This window comes from Indicator indicator, chromosome 14 (genome assembly GCF_027791375.1).
Source record: "Indicator indicator isolate 239-I01 chromosome 14, UM_Iind_1.1, whole genome shotgun sequence".
NCBI lineage: Eukaryota > Metazoa > Chordata > Aves > Piciformes > Indicatoridae > Indicator > Indicator indicator.
In genome coordinates this window covers 18,437,143-18,455,108 of record NC_072023.1, presented here as the reverse complement: position 1 = coordinate 18,455,108, position 17,966 = coordinate 18,437,143, and the positions used below count along the sequence as shown (strand labels likewise).

The window sequence follows — 17,966 nt, the reverse complement described above, 5'->3', positions numbered from 1 at the left end:
TGGTTAAATCATGCATAACAATAAAAAACAGACCCATGCATTCAGGAATCTCTTAACAATATGTTCTGTATCTTGTTCAGAATATTAGGAATAGCATGGAGGCTGATGGACTTCAAAAGAAGATTTTGGAGCTGTCTAAAGATGCAGCAGAGCTTGAGGTAACCATTTCAACTCTAGGAGAAACAGGTCTAGTGCTGGGAATTTCTGCCCTGACCCTGTCTGTAGTCAAGAACTGCAGTGCAGTCATAGCTTACTGCGACAGCTTTGACTAAAAGTTGTTGTCTAGAGGATAAAAGGTAGGATAACATAAACCACAGTTTTACTCTTTCCTGTTAAGTTAAAATTCTAGGAAACCTTTTCCTTGCTCCTTGAGAAGATGGGTTAGAAAGTCATGCTTTGGCTGATGTTGCTGCAACATGCTCTCGTCTGTAGTGATAGGACGAGCGGTGGTGGTTTGAAACTGGAGCAGGGTAGGTTTAGGTTGGACATCTGGAGGAATCTCTTTACAATGAGAGTGGTGAAATACTGAAACAGGCTGCCCAGGAATGTGATTGAGGCCCCATTCCTGGAGACATTCAAGGTCAAACTTTATGGGGCCCTGAACAACCTGATCTAGTTGGAGACATCCATGCTGTCTGCAGGGAGGTTGGGCAAGATGACATTTGAGGGTCCCTTCCAACCCAAGACATTCTGTGATTCTAAACTATGAGCCTGGACAGAGCAGAGGAAACAAAGGTGGCTGAGAAAGTTGAGAACACTTTCTCTTTTAACTAGGTCCAAGAATTGAACCTTGAAATACACCATGCAAGGTATTCAAGGAAGAATTTGATTTTTCTAAGCAAGGAATGTTGATCCCCTTTTTCCTTTCCATGTAGGAGATGGGAACAGACTTGTATTATAGAGCATACTGATGACTGGAATGATTTCTAATCTTTTCATTCTTTAGGTCCAAGCACATATCTATGAGAGTACTGTGGTGAATAAAGAGGCAAGTTTGGTCCAGGTTAGTTGCTTTTATTTCATATTGTCTTGACTGAAAACACTGATACTGAAATGATTTGTACAAAGGCAAAGCAATTATCTTCACTGTGGCACTTCTATTTCTACTGTTCTCACATTACAGAACCTGAGCCTATAAATGGCTGCAAAGTAGGCGAGATCTGCTTCAGGACCTGGTTATGAGTCAGTGCAATTAAAGGTTTCAGGATTTGCTTTTATTTAAAAAAAAAAAAAGATAAAGAAAATCACAACCTATTAAAACAAAATAAATTAATAAACTTCAGAGAAATGTACAGAAACTTCCAAAGGCTGCTTCCTTCAACAGCTGGTGGAAGAATGTACCTGCAAAAGATCCTTTCCTACTTGTCTTTTACTTAAATTGCTATTTTTTTGTGTCAAACTAGAAATGGTGATTCAGAGAATGAAAAAGTAGATTTGTCCTTTCTCATTAGAGAGATGTAATCTTCTAGGTTTTGCTACAGTCTATATGCTTAATCATTGAAACCAAGAAGAGGAAACTCAGAACATTGCAACTTGCTTTGAGGGTCAATTGTGATTAAAACTTGTGCCAGGCATAATATAGTCCAGGTTTTCAGCTAAAACTAGAGTGCTTCTGTCTAGTTTAATCTGCTACTGCTGCCACAGAAACCAGGGAAATAAAGTAAAACACAGCACCTGGAGAAGAGTTTTTCTGTCTCCTTAAATTTCAGGCATTACATAGAATAGAGGTATTTTGTTAGCCAATATGCTTTTAAATTTACAACTATTTTTGTTACATAATTAGGTTGCTGCTCAAACCTAAATCGAACAGCTTACTCCAGCCTGCAGTACAGTGTTATTTTGGATACAAGGCATCTTAGCCATAGGTATTTTGAATGCCCTTCATGAGGTTCAATAAGGCAAAGCGCAAGGTCCTGCACCTACTTAGGGCAATCCTAGATATCAATCCAGGCTGAGGGATGATGAGAAAGGAGGACTTTGCAGAAGTCTTGCAGAAAGAAGACTTGCAGAAAAGGACTTGGGGGTGCTGGTGGATGAGAAGCTGGACATGAGCCAACAGTGTGAACTTGCAGCCCAGGATGTCACTGGCCTTCTGGGCTGCATCAAAAGCAACACGGCCAGCAGATGGAGAGAGGTGATTCTGCCCTTCTGCTCCAGTGAGACCTCACCTGGAGATCCATCTAAGTCCAGCTCTGAAACCCTCAATATAGGAAGGACATGGGGGTTGGACTAGATGATCTTTTGAGGTCTCTTCCAACTCCTAACAGTTTGTGATCCTGTGTGACCTGACGGAGCAGGTTCAGAAGAGGACCACAAAGAATGATCGGGGGCTAGGGCATTCCTCCTATGAGTACAGGCTGAGGGAGCTGTGGTTATTCAGCCTGGAGAAGAGAAGGCTCCAGGGAGACCTAATAGCAGCCTTCCAGTACCTGAAGGGGGCTACAGGAAGGCTGCAGAGGGACTGCTTAAAAAGGTCTGGAGTGATAGGACGAGAGGCAACAGTTTGAAATGAGAGAAGAGCAGGTTTAGATGGGATGTTAGGAACAAGTTCTGCACCATGAGGGTGCTGGAACACTGCAACAGGTTGCTCAGGCATATAGTTGAGGCCCCACCCCTGGGGATATCCAAGGCCAGGCTGGACAAGGCTCTGAACAAGCTGATCTAGTGGAGGATGTTTCTGCTGACTGCAGAGGGGGATGGACTGGATGACCTTTGGAGGTCTCTTCCAACCTAGCTCATCCTATGATTCTATGAATGTGCTAGTTATCAGATTGTAAACTTTAAATGTTTTGTTTGTTGGTTGTTTTTTTTTTTTATCTCCACAATCTCTGCAGAAGGAGCAGGCCATCAAAGAACTGAAGTTAACAGTTGTGGAATGTTCTTCAATAATAGAGGTATGGAACACAAGTTTAGCTTATGACACTGGGGGGGAAAGCATGCATATCCTGTGGTTATTCTGCATGACAGACTAACACTGTCTGTGCTGTGTTTTAGACACTGAGGGCAGAAAAGAAAAAGCTGCTGGAGAACATGCAACACATGCAGCAAGAGCTGATCTTGTGAGTATTGTGGACAGGTCTTAGGAAATGCAGTTCCTCAAAACTAAAAAAGGGCTGATGTCTGGGGTTGTTGTCTGCTTCTTTTAGAAATGGCTTGAGTCTCCCATTGCTGTGTAAACTTAACAGCAGTGTTCCTGAAGGGATGAATTCACTGCACTGTGAACTGGAACTTGCCCAGACTTCTGAGGTATGAATCAAATCTTTGATTCTCATCCACATTGTCTTGCATCAGTAAAGGAAGACCAAAGCTTATTCCCTGTAGATCATTAGTAATCCTGGAGCTGAAAGACATTAGACCCACCCCAGGTCCCTTTCCCCAGAGCTGCTCTCCAACAGGTCAGTCCCTAGCCTATCCTGGTCCATGGGATTGTTCTTTCCCAGATGCCAGACTCTACCCTTGGCCTTGTTGGATTTCATTCAGTTTCTCCCCACGCAACTCTCCAGCTTGAAGAGGTCTTGCTGACTGGCAACAGAGCCTGAGTGGTGTTAGCCACTCCTCTCAGTTTGGTGTCATCAGTAAACTTGCTGACAGTGCCCTCATCCAGGTCATTGATGAATATATTGAATAGTCCTGGTCCTAGTACCAATGCCAGAGGGATTCCACTAGATACTGGCCTCCCTCCATCTTTCCTTACAGTGCTGTCTTCCCTTCAAATGCAAGCTGTGCAGCAGAGCTGACAACAAATAGGTGCTATTGCAGTGATTTGTCTTGTAAGACTTGCTATTGTATGTGGTATGTTTGCAGAGAGACACATGTGCAACAGAAAAAAACTCCTAAAACTACAGGACCAGAAATGAGAGGTCCACTTGGCCAGGCAGCTCCCAAATAATGTGTTGTCCCCTATTGCATCTCGCTACGCTGAGTCACTAAATGCTGTGAGGAGACAATTACACCAAATCACCTGTAAGGCAACCTAGGGTTCTACTCATTCCTTGCTTGTAAAGCTTCTTCTGAGTAAAGATAACTAATTACTGACTTACTCTTGCCTACCGCTGATGTGAAGATTTACATTGGATCTCCCAGCATCCTGACTGACTTGCTTTCATTTGAAGTCCCACAACATGATGGTTTTGAATAGCTTTTACAGGCTTCAGGTTTTAGTAGTTCTGACCTTCTGGTAAATACTTTGGAAAAAGTCTAAATGTCACTAATGCTGGTTTGCAGTAAGGAGATGTCAAAATGTTAGCTGGCTCTTCCATCTCTTGAAAGATCACCAAGGCTGAGTCGATGTCCCTGGATGAAACGCTGGACCGTGAAGTGCTGTTTTTACTTCAGGGACCTGAATATGCAGGAGAAAACTTCAAGGCTATCATGCAAAAGCTGGTCAGTAGCAGAGCTTCTGTTAATAAATATAATGGGCTTCTATCAGCCTCTTAATGAGGGGTTCTCCAAGCACTGATTGTCAGATCATGTTTACTCTTCAAAGAGCAGCTTCTCTGGAGGTGGGGCACACTTTAATCCTGGGCACCTACTCTAACACTGTCACTTATTACAACCTAGTAACTCTGGGTAGCATTCTGTCAGACTAGGACTAGAAAGGTTACTGTTTGATGTTGTTTGGTTTTTTTCCTGTTTTTGTAATAATTACTTTTCAGCTAGAGGAAGCCTCTGAAGCAGAGGAGCTTGTTGTGACTTCTTTAGAATGGGTGAAAGACTTTGATGTCAACACGCAACAGGCATGGGAAAGAAAACTTGGGGTAAGTGTTTCTTTGAAGCTGTTCTATGAAATAGTGGGGCTGTGTAAAATCTTAAGCTGTATGCTATGCTTGTTAATTACTTGAGGTTATGGCAGTCCACTTGGAGGTCAGGGATGGCTGTTCAGAGAACAGGATCTTCTGTGATTATTTTTTTGCCTTCTGCAAAACCCCACTTTGTTAAAGTATGCCTGAAGGAAAGGGTAGGTGAAGCAAGTGGGTTTGAAGAGGAAAATGAGATCAGGTGACAACATTATACTGTGAACTGTGAAGATTTTTCTGTCTGCTGTATGTTTGTGTGCTTCAAGCACCCATTTTCCCCTGTGCCTTGAATCTGACTACGGTAGTGAATGGTTTCACCACCAAGAGGAGGAGAGACATGACTACATAGCAGTATTTCCAAATCAAAGCCGTCACAGGGTTTACTTTCATGTGAAGGGCAAGGTGTTTGCACACCTTCCAAGGGAAAAGGTCCTACAAAACCATATTATACAACTTAACCTTGCATAATGTGTTTTTTCTTACACTTCTTCTCAGGTTTGGAAGTAAAGACTTTTGCATAACTGGCAAAAAAAACTTCCCCATGTGGTAGCAGCAGTTTGTGGACACAGCTCAACTCTCTTGCTCTTGCTTCCTGTTCCCTCTCCCAGCTGAACTCCAGATACCATGTACCAGCACAGTTTCTGAAATGTTCATCTTGCTGGATGTGGGGTTTTTCAATAATCTATTGTTAGCAGTGCTACAGAAAACTCCACCAAACTGGGTATTAATGCTGTTTTTCAGCTCCTTACTAGATGCCAAACCCTCAATTTCTCCCACTTAAGTAAGAGCAAGTGGCATCACAGTGTGTACTGCTTTAAGCTGTTATCTTCTTAAGCAGAAGGCTCCCCTTCATTTCCTCTCGTGACACAAAATGTAGCTGGCCCTGTTAGAGAATCGTAGAATGGTCTGGGTTGGAAGGGACCTCCAAAGGTCATCTAGTCCAACCCCCTCTGCTCTAAGCAGGGACATTGTCCACTAGATCAGGTTGCCCAGAGCCCTGTCAAGCCTCATCTTGAATATCTCCAAGGACGGGGCCTCAACTACCTCCCTGAGCAACCTGTTGCAGTGTTTCACCACCCTTGTGGTGCAGAACATGTTCCTGACATCCAATCTACTCTTCTCTAGTTTGAAACTGTTTGTCCCTCTCCTTTCCCAGCAGGCCTTTGCAAACAGTCCCCAGCAGCCTTCTTGTAGCCCCCTGCAGGTACTGGAAGGCTGCTATTAGGTCTGCCTGGAGCCTTCTCTTCTCCAGGCTGAACAACCCCAGCTCCCTCAGCCTGTTTTCATAGAAGAGGTGCTCCAGACCCCTGATTGTTTTTGTGGCCCACCTCTGGACCTGCTCCATCAGGCCCTTCCTCCATTAAGGGCTCCAGAGCTGGATTCAGGACTCCAGGTGAGGTCTCACCAGAGCAGAGTAAATTGACATAGTTACCTTTCTCAATCCAGTGGCCGCAGGGGCAGTGGGAGGAATCATTGGAGCCATCCAGTCTGCAGCCATGGTTTGGTGTTTTGTTTTTTGGTTTGTTGGTTTTTTTTTTTTTTAGTTTATGTAAATCCTGAAAGCTTCCCCATGAGGAAGGTGTAAGCATCTTGCTTTCTTCACTCTAGTGTGACTTCGGGTAGACTCTGGGAAAGTGCTGGTTCATGCCTTGCTCTAAGTTCCTCCTGTAAACCTGTCACAGCTGAAAAATGGTTGTTAATTTACCATTTACATTGGGATCAAATTCCTGTTAAACATGTGAAACTAAAAACTTTTGCTGTGGGTGTTGGAGTTGATGGTGCCAAATGAATCCTACTCTAGCTGCTAGAGTATGATGCATCTGGAAACTAAGCTAACAGAGGAGCAAGGAAGATGATTCTTTTAAAATTGAAGGTCCTGTCTTCCTTGGGCCTGTGGGGGGGAGCAGTGACTTCGTGTCAAATGTACTGTCTTCACCTAGCTAGAAGAAGCCACATAGTGTCAAACCAATGTTATTTCTAAGAACAAATGCTACCTGTCTTGGCTGAGCAGCTCTTCTTCAGGATGTGGGCATTTTCACATAGTCACATCCCATGGTATCCTAGTTACATTTTATCTAGTGAAACTGCTCAGGCTCTCCTTTTGTGCTTTGTTTTTTTTGTTGTTGTTGTTGGGTTGGGTTGGTTTGGGATTTTTGTGTGTGTAGCATGATACTTCATATAGGAAGCTTTTTTGTTTGAAGCTCATAGGACAGCAATGTACCCTTGTGGCCAAGAAGACTGATGGTATCCTGGGGTGCATTAAGAAGAGTGTAGCCAGCAGGTGAAGGGAGGTTCTCCCACTCATTTACTCTGCCCTAATGAGGCCACACCTGGAGTATTGTGGCCAGTTCTGGGCTCCCCAGTTCAAGAGGACCAGGGAAATATTAGAGTCCAATGGAGTCTATGAGGATGAGGAAGAGACTGGAACATCTGTCTGATGAGGAAAGGTGGAGATACCTGGGGCTGTTCAGTCTGGAGAAAAGACTGAGAGGAGACCTTATTACTGTTTACAAATATCTGAAGGGTGAGTGTCAAGGAGAAGGGAATAGGCTCTTTCAGTGGTGCCCTGTGATAAGATGAGGGACAGTGGACACAAACTGGAGCAAAGGAAGTTCCACCTCAGCGTGAGGAAAAACTTTACTGTAAGGGTGCTGGAGCCATGGAACAGGCTGCTTGGAGAGGTGGTGGAGTTTCATTCTCTGGGGACTTTTCAAGACCCATCTGGATGTGTTCCTGTGGGATGTGCCCTAGGTGATCTTATTTTGGCACAGGGCTTGGACTGGATGATCTCTGGGGGTCCCTTCCAAGCCCTCCCATTCTATGATTCATGAACAACATTAGGCTCTAACTCACAAGTCGGTAATGGTATTTGTAGGGTTGATGTTTCCCCCTTTCAACGAATTTTGTAAAATCCCAGAAATCCCAACCTGATTTGTAGCTCTGTTTGACTCTCATTGAGCATTTTTTAAAAGCCAGGGATTCTTGTCTTGTATGCTCAGTCAAACGAGACCAGAGAAAGAAGACTGCATTCCTCTTGCTCCATGCTTTCCACTGCACTGTTTAGAGAAACAGAGAGGATATAGTGCTATTTAACACTTCATTTCTACCCTCTTTCCCTTTTTCTTCCTACAAGTCAGATAAAGCTTGAAAGCCTTTAATCCCATAGTCTTCCCTTAGGCAGATTTCATCTGCTAGATGTGTATGACAAATATGGATTTATTGGTGTTTGTGGGTTTTATTTTACTGTAATACAAACCCAAATTGGTGCCAATGGACTTAGTTGTATTTTGAGGAAAGGGTGAGAAGTATAAATTACCAGTTTTAGGGCTTCCTGCAAGATGGTCATTATTAACACTTCCCCTTATGAAATAGCACTTTTATTGCTGTATGTAAGGGTGGAGGTTGTCTGGGATAAGTTGAAAAGACTTCCTTGTGCACCATGTAATCTGCTGCCACACTCAGCATAAACATTCCCTCCCTGTATACTTTTTAAAAGGGCTGAAGAAGAAGAGGGCTACCTCTGTACTTTAGATCTGCCTAAAAAGAAAGGCTGAGAGTGGCTTTTGCTGTAGCAGTGACCTTTTGAAAACACTGGGAGCCATTCATCAAACTGAACTGTCTTGCATTTTCTTGTGCCAACTGTTGTGCATTGCTCCATCTTAAAATAAGTCTTAAATTACTGATACTTGACAGGGTCTAAGCTGTCTGTCCCCACATCCCATCAGCCTGTAGAGTTAGAAGGCACTAATTTGAAGTTTAGGTAGCTTTGTTAACCTGCTAGACTGCACAAAACACTGTTTTGTGTAAAATGAAAACCTATTGTCCTTTCTATTCTCTTCCTTATTAAAATGTATTTTTCATTTCTCCCTCACTCTCTCCTCCCTTCTCCAACCAGTGGATTACAAAGTATTATCATCCACCTTCTCTCTGATAGTGTTGGATGTAGGTGATGATACAAAGTGGTTGGAGCAGGGCAATGAATTCTCATCATGTAAACTGGGGCTCTGGTTTACTCTCTGACTCTGCTTCTCATCTGACCACATGGCAACTCAGTTTAAAACTTCCACAGGCTCTCAAGCAAGAGCTAGGAGAAAAAAGACACCTTTGGATCCAGAAACTTACTCTCTTGGAAAAATACAAAGAAGGCCTAGAGAGGGATTTCATTCGAATGGCAGGCAATCTGAGGAGAGCTAAGACCGAGGAGTTCCACCTAAGGAAAGAGCTCTCTGCCAGGTACCCTTGGCTTAGCTGAGTTTTGTTTGTTGGGGGTTTTTCTGTGGTTTTGTTTTGGTTGGGTCTTTTGTGTTGTGGAACAAAGTTCAACTGAATTCTGCAGACTTTTCTCACAGAGGATATTATCTGCTGATTTGCAGAGAGGTTTTAGCATAACGTTTGCACTGGGGGAGTGAAGTATATGAAGTAACATCTTGGAGGTGTCTTTGAAAGCACCAGGGAGACCACAGACTGAGCAGTTAAAACAAGAGGGCACTGCATAAGTAGCAGGTGCAACCATTAAATAAACTGCTGCTGGTTTTGTGTGAAGCACCTGTAAAATGTGCCTGCAAGTATCATTGCTCTAGAAGACAATTGTTAATGCCAGACAATGTGATGTCTCAGTTTCTCCATGGTATAGCTTCAAGGAGTTATCTTGTTAAGTATGAAAATGAACTTTAAATTTCAGCCTATTGGCTCCTGCTAGATGAGTTTGGATGTTACAAATATGGCAGCAAAACCCAGCAGGTGTAAACCTCTGCTCAGACATTCAGGAAAGCAGCTAGTCAAGTTTGTAGAGATTTTTTTCCAGAATAAATAATCTAAATTTGTTGTCCTTGTGGAACCCAGGCTTACTGATAGTGTCAGCTTTCAGCTGTCCTACACTAGGTGTAAATTTTTGCAGGCTATGCCTTTACCTAGGTTTGGAGTGTAAGCAGCTTCCTAGGGCTTTGCATCCCTGAGATCTAACATGGAGCAGTCATACTGCCTGACTTACCTTCCATTCAGTGTTATTAAAGTAGACCTCCCAACATCAGGTACTTAAAAGTCATCACCTTTAGCACTGCTTCTGATGGCATCTGCTTGTTGTGAAGTGAAATACCTTCTGAAATACTGGGAAATGAATCTGAGGAGCTGTATATCTGCAGTACTAGCTCCAGAATATCTTTTCTACAATTATTTGCTTTATATCCTCTTATTGTTTTCTCCTACACTATGAGGCAATGCATTCTGCTGACCAAATGGCAAAAGTTTGCCCTACTAAGCTCTTGTTCTTGTGAAGTTCTCTGGATATTCCAGAGTCTTCCACTCTGATATCCAGCTGGCTGGGGCTGGCATAGCCATTGCTCTGGTCAGCTGGGGAGAAATAGGGAAAACTTCTATTCCTGCTATAGAAAAGCCTTCTCTATTTACTAGTTTAAATTGTGCTTAGCAAGAACTAAGACCCTGGTGCTAGGCCCTGGGGAGCTGCAGTATGCAGTAACTCAGCATGGCCTTGCTGCCTGTCTCAACTAGAATGTGTGTACTCTCCCTGCCATGCCTGCTCCAAGATGTCAGTAACACCATTGTGGTTTCTGCTCTCTTACCCTGCAGGCAACATGAGATAAAAACTGTCAAGCAGTTACAAGCAGAAACTGCTGGCCAGGCAGAAGCCCTTGGTTTAGAGCTGCAAAAGGCTACAACACAGCTTGAGGATGCCAGCAAACAGGTAAGGGACAGTCTAGTTCCTTCTATGCAGGAAACAAGGATGCAGATGAAAAAAGGCTATGTACAATGCATTGCTGCTCTATGGGAAAGGAAATTGCATGTTCAGAACAGAGTACCTCATTTCAAAAGTGGAACTGGCAGAGGAAGTAAAATTTGAGGAGGCGGTGACAACAGTTTGCTGATGAAAGAGGCAGCATTGCATATTTGTGGTGGCTTAAAAAAAAAGAGAGGAAAGAATACCCAAAATAGCTTCCATACACAGTCCACCCCAACGTCAAAATGCAGAAGTTCAGAGGGAGCTTTATCACTTCCTGAGAAAGAGCAGATGCAGTTTGGTTTCATGTACATGAACTGCAGAGGCTCCTTCTGTTAGCCTCTTCATTTTTTTTTTCTTCCTTTCCCTCCTTTGTTTCTTGAACATTGTTTTGTGCTTAGGTGGAGGATCAAGCTGAAGCCTTTCGCTCTGCTTGTGAGGAAGGTGCATCCTTGAAATGCAAGTTAGAGGAAGCCACTTCTGAGCAGCAAAAACTCAGGGATGTGAATGCAGCTTTAACAAGCACTTGCCAGTTGCTGCAAGAAAAAGTGAACGACCTGAAAAGTGAGTAACTACTGCAGTGTGCTCTTGCATGGGCAAATCTTTCATACTTATGGCAAGGGGTAATGGGACTGAACTGCAGAGCAGCTTGTAAAATGATTAAAATGCTCTGGGGAGTCTTCTTTTTTTTTTTCTCCCCCTCTTTTCCTTTTCTCCATCTCTTTTAAAGAGATCTGCAACCATGATAGGAGAGAGAGCTCCAGGGAGACCTAATAGCAGCCTGCCAGTATCTGAAGTACAAGAAGGCTGCAGAGGGACTGTTTACAAATGTCTGTAGTGGTAGGATGAGGGGCAATGGTTTGAAATGAGAGAAGAGCAGATTTAGATTGGATGTTAGGAACAAGTTCTGCACCGTGAGGGTGCTGGAACACTGCAACAGGTTGCCCAGGGAGGTAGTTGAAGTCTCAGCCTTGGAGATATTCAAGGTGAGGCTGGACAAAGCTCTGAACAAGCTGATCTAGTGGGGGATGTCCCTGCTGCCTGCAGTGGTGTTGGAGTAGGTGACCTTTGGAGGTCCTTTCCAACCCAAACCATTTTATGGTATCTTGGATGAGAATCAGGTGGGATCCCAGTGGGTGGGGGCTGGGCTGATTGCAAAAAAATTTGAACTTACTCACACTAAATGCTTGGCCTCAGACATGCATTTCCCAGGGCTCTGTGGCTGGTGCTCATCCTATACCATGTCTCAGACAATTTTATGTGAAGCTACAGTTTGTCTTGTAGGAAAGATCATAGAATCATAGAATGTTAAGGGTTGGAAGGGACCTCCAGAGATGAAGTCCAGCCTCCCCCTTTCCACTTTCCCCCCTCAAAGCAGGATCACCTAGGGCAATTCACACAGGAATGTGTCCAGATGCTCCTTGATAGTCTTTATAGAAGGAGACTCCACCACCTCTCTGGGCAGCCTGTTCTGGTGCTCTGGCACCCTCACAGTCAAGAAGTTTTTCCTCTTGTTCAGAAGTAGATCTTGGCACATGTGGTGTTTCTTAGACTTCCACCCCTCATCCTCAAGCCTCTCTGTGCTTTATGGCCTCTGTCTTGGAGAACGAATGAGTCAGTAACTGGATGCACCAAAAAGAGAAGGAAAGCTCCATGCTAATTGTAGCAATAAATTAACTAAACCTCCCTCTCCCAGCAGACAGGCAGTGTGGTGGAACCAGAGCAGAAAATGTCAGGGAAGGTTGTCCTTGCTCCTGGATACATGACAGCTTTATACTGACCTGAAAGCCTTGTGGGGTCCAAACCCAAAGCCAGGCTGTTCACACCTGGGTTGTATTCACATCCTGCCTGGGGAAATGCTCCTTCCCCAGCAAAGTCACTTCACAGCCAGTGGGACTCCATCTTTAGCTCTAAGGCACAACTGTTAAGCACAGCTGTGGCAGAAACAGCTCCAGACTGTGCTTACTGACTAGTGAGCAATGCTAAATGCTGGGCAGGTGTGTGTGCTGGTGTTGCTTTCGTGTTTACTGTTCCCTTCAACAATAGGGTTGGTTTTTTAGCAGGAGGCACAACAGTGGAAACAGTATGTCATTTTACAGCCCTGAACAGACAAAGCTCTTCTGCAAAGTAAACTAGAGTAACTGAAGAGAGAGAACCCCACACAGGTGGAATGGTCTGGTGCCCTTGTGACTCAAAAGAGAAGAAAAAAAAAAAAAGAGTGAAATCCCCCTCAAAGAGACTTCCCCCAAAACCACCCACCCCAAAAATGGCCCAAACTGTCTCTAAATGAGTCTGAGTACCTTGCAGAAATCTTTTAGATGAATAAACTGGTAGATGTGTAGAGAAGTTGCAAAGTGTTCTGAAAAACAAGGCTGGCAAGTAGGGGAGGACAATGTTTTATGTTCCAGTAGAAAGCCAGACAGGTCTAGCACCACTTCTGACTGAAAGGCTGAGGTCTCTCCCCTGACCACATACCCACTTCATTCCTCTACTTTCTGCCACCTGTGTGGTAAGGGATGAGAAATTAGGGAACCTGTTGGCCAAGGAAGCTACTGATCAACTCAAGTAAACCTGGTACAGCTCCTGTGTTCATGCCTTGCCATTAACTGCTACAGCTCTCATCCAGTGAAAAAGCAGAACAAGCTACTGAGAGCTGTGCTTGATTTCTGCTTGGGCAATGAAGTGCCCAAGAAAAGACATTGAGGTGTGGAGTGAGTCCAGAGAAGGGTAATAAAGCTGGTGAGATGTGTAGACAAGAGGTCCTGTGAGGAGTGGCTGAGGGAACTCGGGTTGTTTAGCCTGGAGATAAGGAGACTGAGGGCATACTTTGTCTCTCTGTGACTACCTGAAAGGAGATTGTAGTGAGGTGGCTGTTGGTCTGTTCTCCCAAGTAGCAAGTGACAGGATGAGAGGAAGTGGCCTCAAGTTGCACCAGGAGAGGGTTAGGTTGGACATTAGGAAAGGATTGCTAAGCACTGGAGTGAGCTACCCAGGGAAGTGGTTGGTGTTGTACCTAGGGATCTGGTTTAGCAGCAGACTTGGCAGTGTTAGGTTAGTGGTTGGACTCCATGATCTTAAAGGGTTTTTTTCCCAGCCTTAAATAATTCTGTGATTCTATAAGTGACTGTGCTCATGAAATCTCCTTTCACCACCTTGCCCCTGCTCCTGCCCCATTCTCAGGTGTGGTATAGAAGCTATGACAGACTTAAATCAATGTAGAAGTCCCCGGGGGCAGATTTCAACAAAGAATGTTTTAAAGTATAACATAGAACCCCCTGATTTTAAAACTTCTGTACAGGTTGTCACATTGTAAGGACCAATACTTCTCTTCCAGTAAGTCATAATGGAGTCACAGGGAAGTGGGGCACCTTAACCTGACATTCTGGGGAAGCATTGATCCCCTCTTTCGAACAAGGGGAAACATAGTCACAGGGAGGAAAGAGTGCCCAGTGTGTCCTGGAGGGTGAAAGTTCTCTTTCCTGTGAAAAACTGTCATGGGTATAACCAGACTAGAGCAAAGCAGGATGGGTTTGTGATGGGTGGCAGTCAGATTTAAAGAGGCTATAACATCTGCCTGCTTGTTATCAAATGAAAAGGAACCATGTCAGACTTGTAAATGTCTCTTCTTAGCAACTACCAATGTTCTGAGATGGGAACTGCTTCAAAGGCGACTCTGTGAATTGCTGTGTCAGGTATGATGCTTGTTTGGTGAAAGAAGAAAAGGTAGGCTTGGATAGAATGTGCTCTGGTGGAAGGACACTCACAGCAGAGGTGACCTTCATCTAATTTCTTTTCTGACATGCATAACTGTGGAGGCAGTAAACTGTATGTACTGGTCTGCACATGATTTTTCTTTCAGTCTTGTGGGACTAGAACTTACAGGTGTGGTGTTGGTCTTCACTCTAAACAGTTGTTGGGGCTGAAAACAAATATGGCTGAAGTAAATGAAGCTGTTCAGCCTGCAGAAGAGAAGGCTCCAGGGAGACCTTAGCAGCCTTCCAGTACCTGAAGGGGGTGTACAAGAAGGCTGCAGATGAGCTTTTGACAAGGGCTTGTAGTGACAGGACAAGAGGGGAATGGATTCAAGCTTGAGGAGGGCACATTTAGACTGGAGATCAGGAAGAAATCCCTTATAATGAGAATGGTGAGATGCTGGAACAGGTTGCCTGGGGAGATTGTGGATGCCCCCTCCCTGGAGGTGTTCAAGGCTGGGTTAGATGAGGCCTTGAGCAACCTGGACTAGGGGAAGGTGTCCCTGCCCATGGTAGGAGGGTTGGTAAAAGATGGTCTTCAAGATCCCTTCGGACCTAAACCATTCCATGAAGCTTTCTCTAATGCATTTGCTGTGATTTGTCCCACACAATCATCTCTTCTGTGACAGTCTGGAAAACAGATATTTAAAATCTTGTAATAAAATATTTGTCAGTATGCAGACACTGGCCTAAGCAGTGAAACACTTCTGTCCTTTGTGCCCCTCTGTAAATACGTAGGAAATCACATAATTCTGGAGTGCTTTGCTTTGAATAAAAACTCTTCAAGTCTAGAGGGGGGTGGAGGGGTAGGCGTTGTGGGAAAACTTTTTTCTTTTCCTTAACCAACTTAGTAAGGAGTGCTGTAGCTCAGGGTCTGAATGGTATGGATTTAACATGGAACAAGGTATTTATAAGGACAAACAGAAGAGCCTGAAAGGTGTCCTAGGCTGTAACAGGGGCATCAGAGGAGCAGAATCAAAACTGGACCAGCTGCATGTGAATATCACTTGTGTTTGTGTGTCAGGATCTGCAGAATAAAAGGCTGAAAGTAGCAAGGGGAAACAACTGCAGAGGTTTCCTGACAGGTGAAAAGTAGTTCAACTAGATAAAATTCTACTTTGTAATCAGTAGTAGTGTTCCTTGTCTCTTCTCCCCTCTTATTTCTATGTCTGCCTGCCTTTAAACTATTTCTCTGTTACAACAGTGCTATGCAGAGTTAAAATCTGACTCCAGTCTGCTGCCCACATCACATGAGCTGGTAAAGGGGAAGGTAAGCGTGCTTGCTATGACCATTGCTGAGCCTGCTTTAAATGTGACACTGGTTCTTGGGGGTTTATTTCAGTTGTGGTGATGTGGTTGGGTTTGTTTTGTGATCTGAAGGAAAAAAATAACTTCACTGTGAGAATCTTTGCCAAGTTAAACATTCAGACACATACTTCCATGTGCATGCACATCTATATCCACATACAACAGTATATTCAAAACCAATCTCATATTGTTTCTGTGACAAACTGCAGGCATTTGATAAATTGCCTTCTGAGGAGGATCAGAGGCTGAAGGTGGGTCTACATTTTTTCAATTTCAAGTTGTTATAACTTAAGCAACATTAGGTCAAATGCAGCTGCCTAAGTGTTGCTTCAGAAGTTTCCTGGAGCCACCTTCAGATGACATCTTCAGCATTGACTAGCAAGCAAGTGGTGTGCATTCAGGGGCAGGGAAGGGTAGGGCAATGCTTTCTGTCCATGCTGTTGAGCTGGAGCTGTGCTCCTGCTTCTGCTGAGGGAAATCTGACTGTGTAGCAGATGCTGGGTGCTGGATGGATATACTTTTTTTTTTTTTTTTTGTCTGGATGGGTTGGCTTGGCCCAAAAGGATTGTATTGCTTTTGTTTATTTTTATGGGGCTTGGTTGGTTTTATTTTCTTTGAGGTTTGTTTGGTTAAATGGGGCTTGTTGTTTCTTTTTTTTTTTTTAATGGGGTTGGTGTTTTTTTTTTTTTTTATAGGGTTGGTTGTTTGGGTAGGGTGTTTTTGTTGCTTTGTCCTGCTTGTCTTGCCTCCATTGTAGTACCTAATTCCAGGTGTAGTTGAACCAACATGTCTGTTGCAAATGTGAATTTGAATTATTCTACCTCTTCCTGTACCTGTTCTGCCCATTAAGGATGTGAGCTCTTCTAGACAAAAAGAGCAACAGATGATATAATACTAACAGTTCCATAAATGCAGATGCAACTGTGTGGGGGCAGGGAAGTTGGTGGCCTTAGTGTATTGAGTGCTGCTGCTGTTCAGTCACACTCTGTTTTGCAATTAGCAGCTCTGTTGCTCTAAATCACTGTGGAGTGGAGGACCCACCTTGTGCACTGAACTTCCCAGAACACTGGGCTTGGATGTTTCCTACTGCCTTGGTACACCTCTGCTAGGTAAGACCTGGTGGCATTGGGCATTTTTCTGTCTCTCTTCTGAATGACCAGAAGAGTTTTTAGAAGAGTATCAGTGGTGCTCAAGGTGCTGGTAGTCTGGAAAATCTATTGATGGCTTTAGCCTATTTCTGCATGCAAACCAGGAGGCTTAAACCATGTTTACAAGTCTTACAATGAAAGACCTGAAAAAGCGGTTGTCTGTCAGCCTAGGAGTCACCACACACAGAATAACAGAATGTTACAAGTAGGAAGGGACCTCCAATGATCATCCAGTCCACCCCCCTGCCAGAGCAGCATCACCTAGAGTAGGTCACATAGGAATGCATTAGGTGGGTGTGGAATGTCTCCAGAGAAGGAGACTCCACAACCTCTCTGGGCAGCCTGCTCCAGGGCTCTGGCACCCTCACAGGGAAAAACTTTTTCTTCCTGTTCACCTGGAACCTCCTCTGCTCCAGCTTGTACCTGTTGCCCCTTGTCCTGTCATTGGACATCCCTGAGCAGAGCCTGGCTCCATCCTCCCCACACTGCCCTTCACATCTTGATCAACATGAATGAGGTCAGCCCTCAGGCTCCTCTGCTCCAAGCTAAAGAGCCCCAGCTCCCTCAGCCTTTCCTCAGCAGGGAGATCTTCCACTGCCTTCAGCACCTTCATGTCTCTGTGTTGGATTCTTTCAAGCAGTTTGCTTCTTGAACTGAGGGGCCCAGAACTGGATGCAATATTGCAGGTATGGCCTCACCAGGGCAGAGTTGAGTCCCCAGAAGCTTAAGGAACTATTGGTAGAAGTCCTACATCCCAGTATATTCCTGACAAGATGCTTGTCAGCCTGGATCAAGGGGGCTTGAGTTATAATCTTCCTGTTCACTCTGACTCGCACAGGTACAGGAAGAGGTCCTGCTGCTTTGCTATTGAGCTGGGGTCAAACCTGAGTTGAAAACTTGAATGTCTAACTCCTGAGAAAAAAATAAATTGTATTTATTGGTTTCTGTTGCATTCATAAGGTATTGGTACTTCCCTGCAACTCTAAAGCCATATGAGGATTAAAAGCCACTGCCAGGTATGCATTGCAGAGCTGGAGAACTGCAGAGTGCTTTTGGGATTTTGCAGACAAAGCACTTCTTCCAGCAGTGAGCTGGTACAGCACAGAGGCACTTTTCACACAAACTATGAAATGTTCAAATGCAGTTGTGTGTCATACTGGAGGAACTAGAATGTGATGTTGTCTGATTGTGCGTGCTCCTTATAAGAGCATTCTGCTCTTCTGGAAGG

General features: G+C 44.2%; 1 protein-coding gene across 1 annotated transcript in view; it reads left to right on the top strand.

Moving 5' to 3' along the window:
* IRAG2 (inositol 1,4,5-triphosphate receptor associated 2) overlaps positions 1–17,966 on the top strand; it is a 41,322-nt gene that overhangs the window by 7,110 nt on the left and 16,246 nt on the right. Inside the window, exons 8-20 of the mRNA XM_054387096.1 lie at positions 81–158; positions 947–1,003; positions 2,835–2,894; positions 2,995–3,059; positions 3,147–3,246; positions 4,270–4,383; positions 4,656–4,757; positions 8,866–9,029; positions 10,383–10,497; positions 10,932–11,094; positions 14,161–14,222; positions 15,487–15,552; positions 16,591–16,699. Coding sequence (XP_054243071.1) covers positions 81–158; positions 947–1,003; positions 2,835–2,894; positions 2,995–3,059; positions 3,147–3,246; positions 4,270–4,383; positions 4,656–4,757; positions 8,866–9,029; positions 10,383–10,497; positions 10,932–11,094; positions 14,161–14,222; positions 15,487–15,552; positions 16,591–16,699 — 1,255 coding nt within the window. The remainder of the gene's footprint in view (positions 1–80; positions 159–946; positions 1,004–2,834; positions 2,895–2,994; positions 3,060–3,146; positions 3,247–4,269; positions 4,384–4,655; positions 4,758–8,865; positions 9,030–10,382; positions 10,498–10,931; positions 11,095–14,160; positions 14,223–15,486; positions 15,553–16,590; positions 16,700–17,966) is intronic.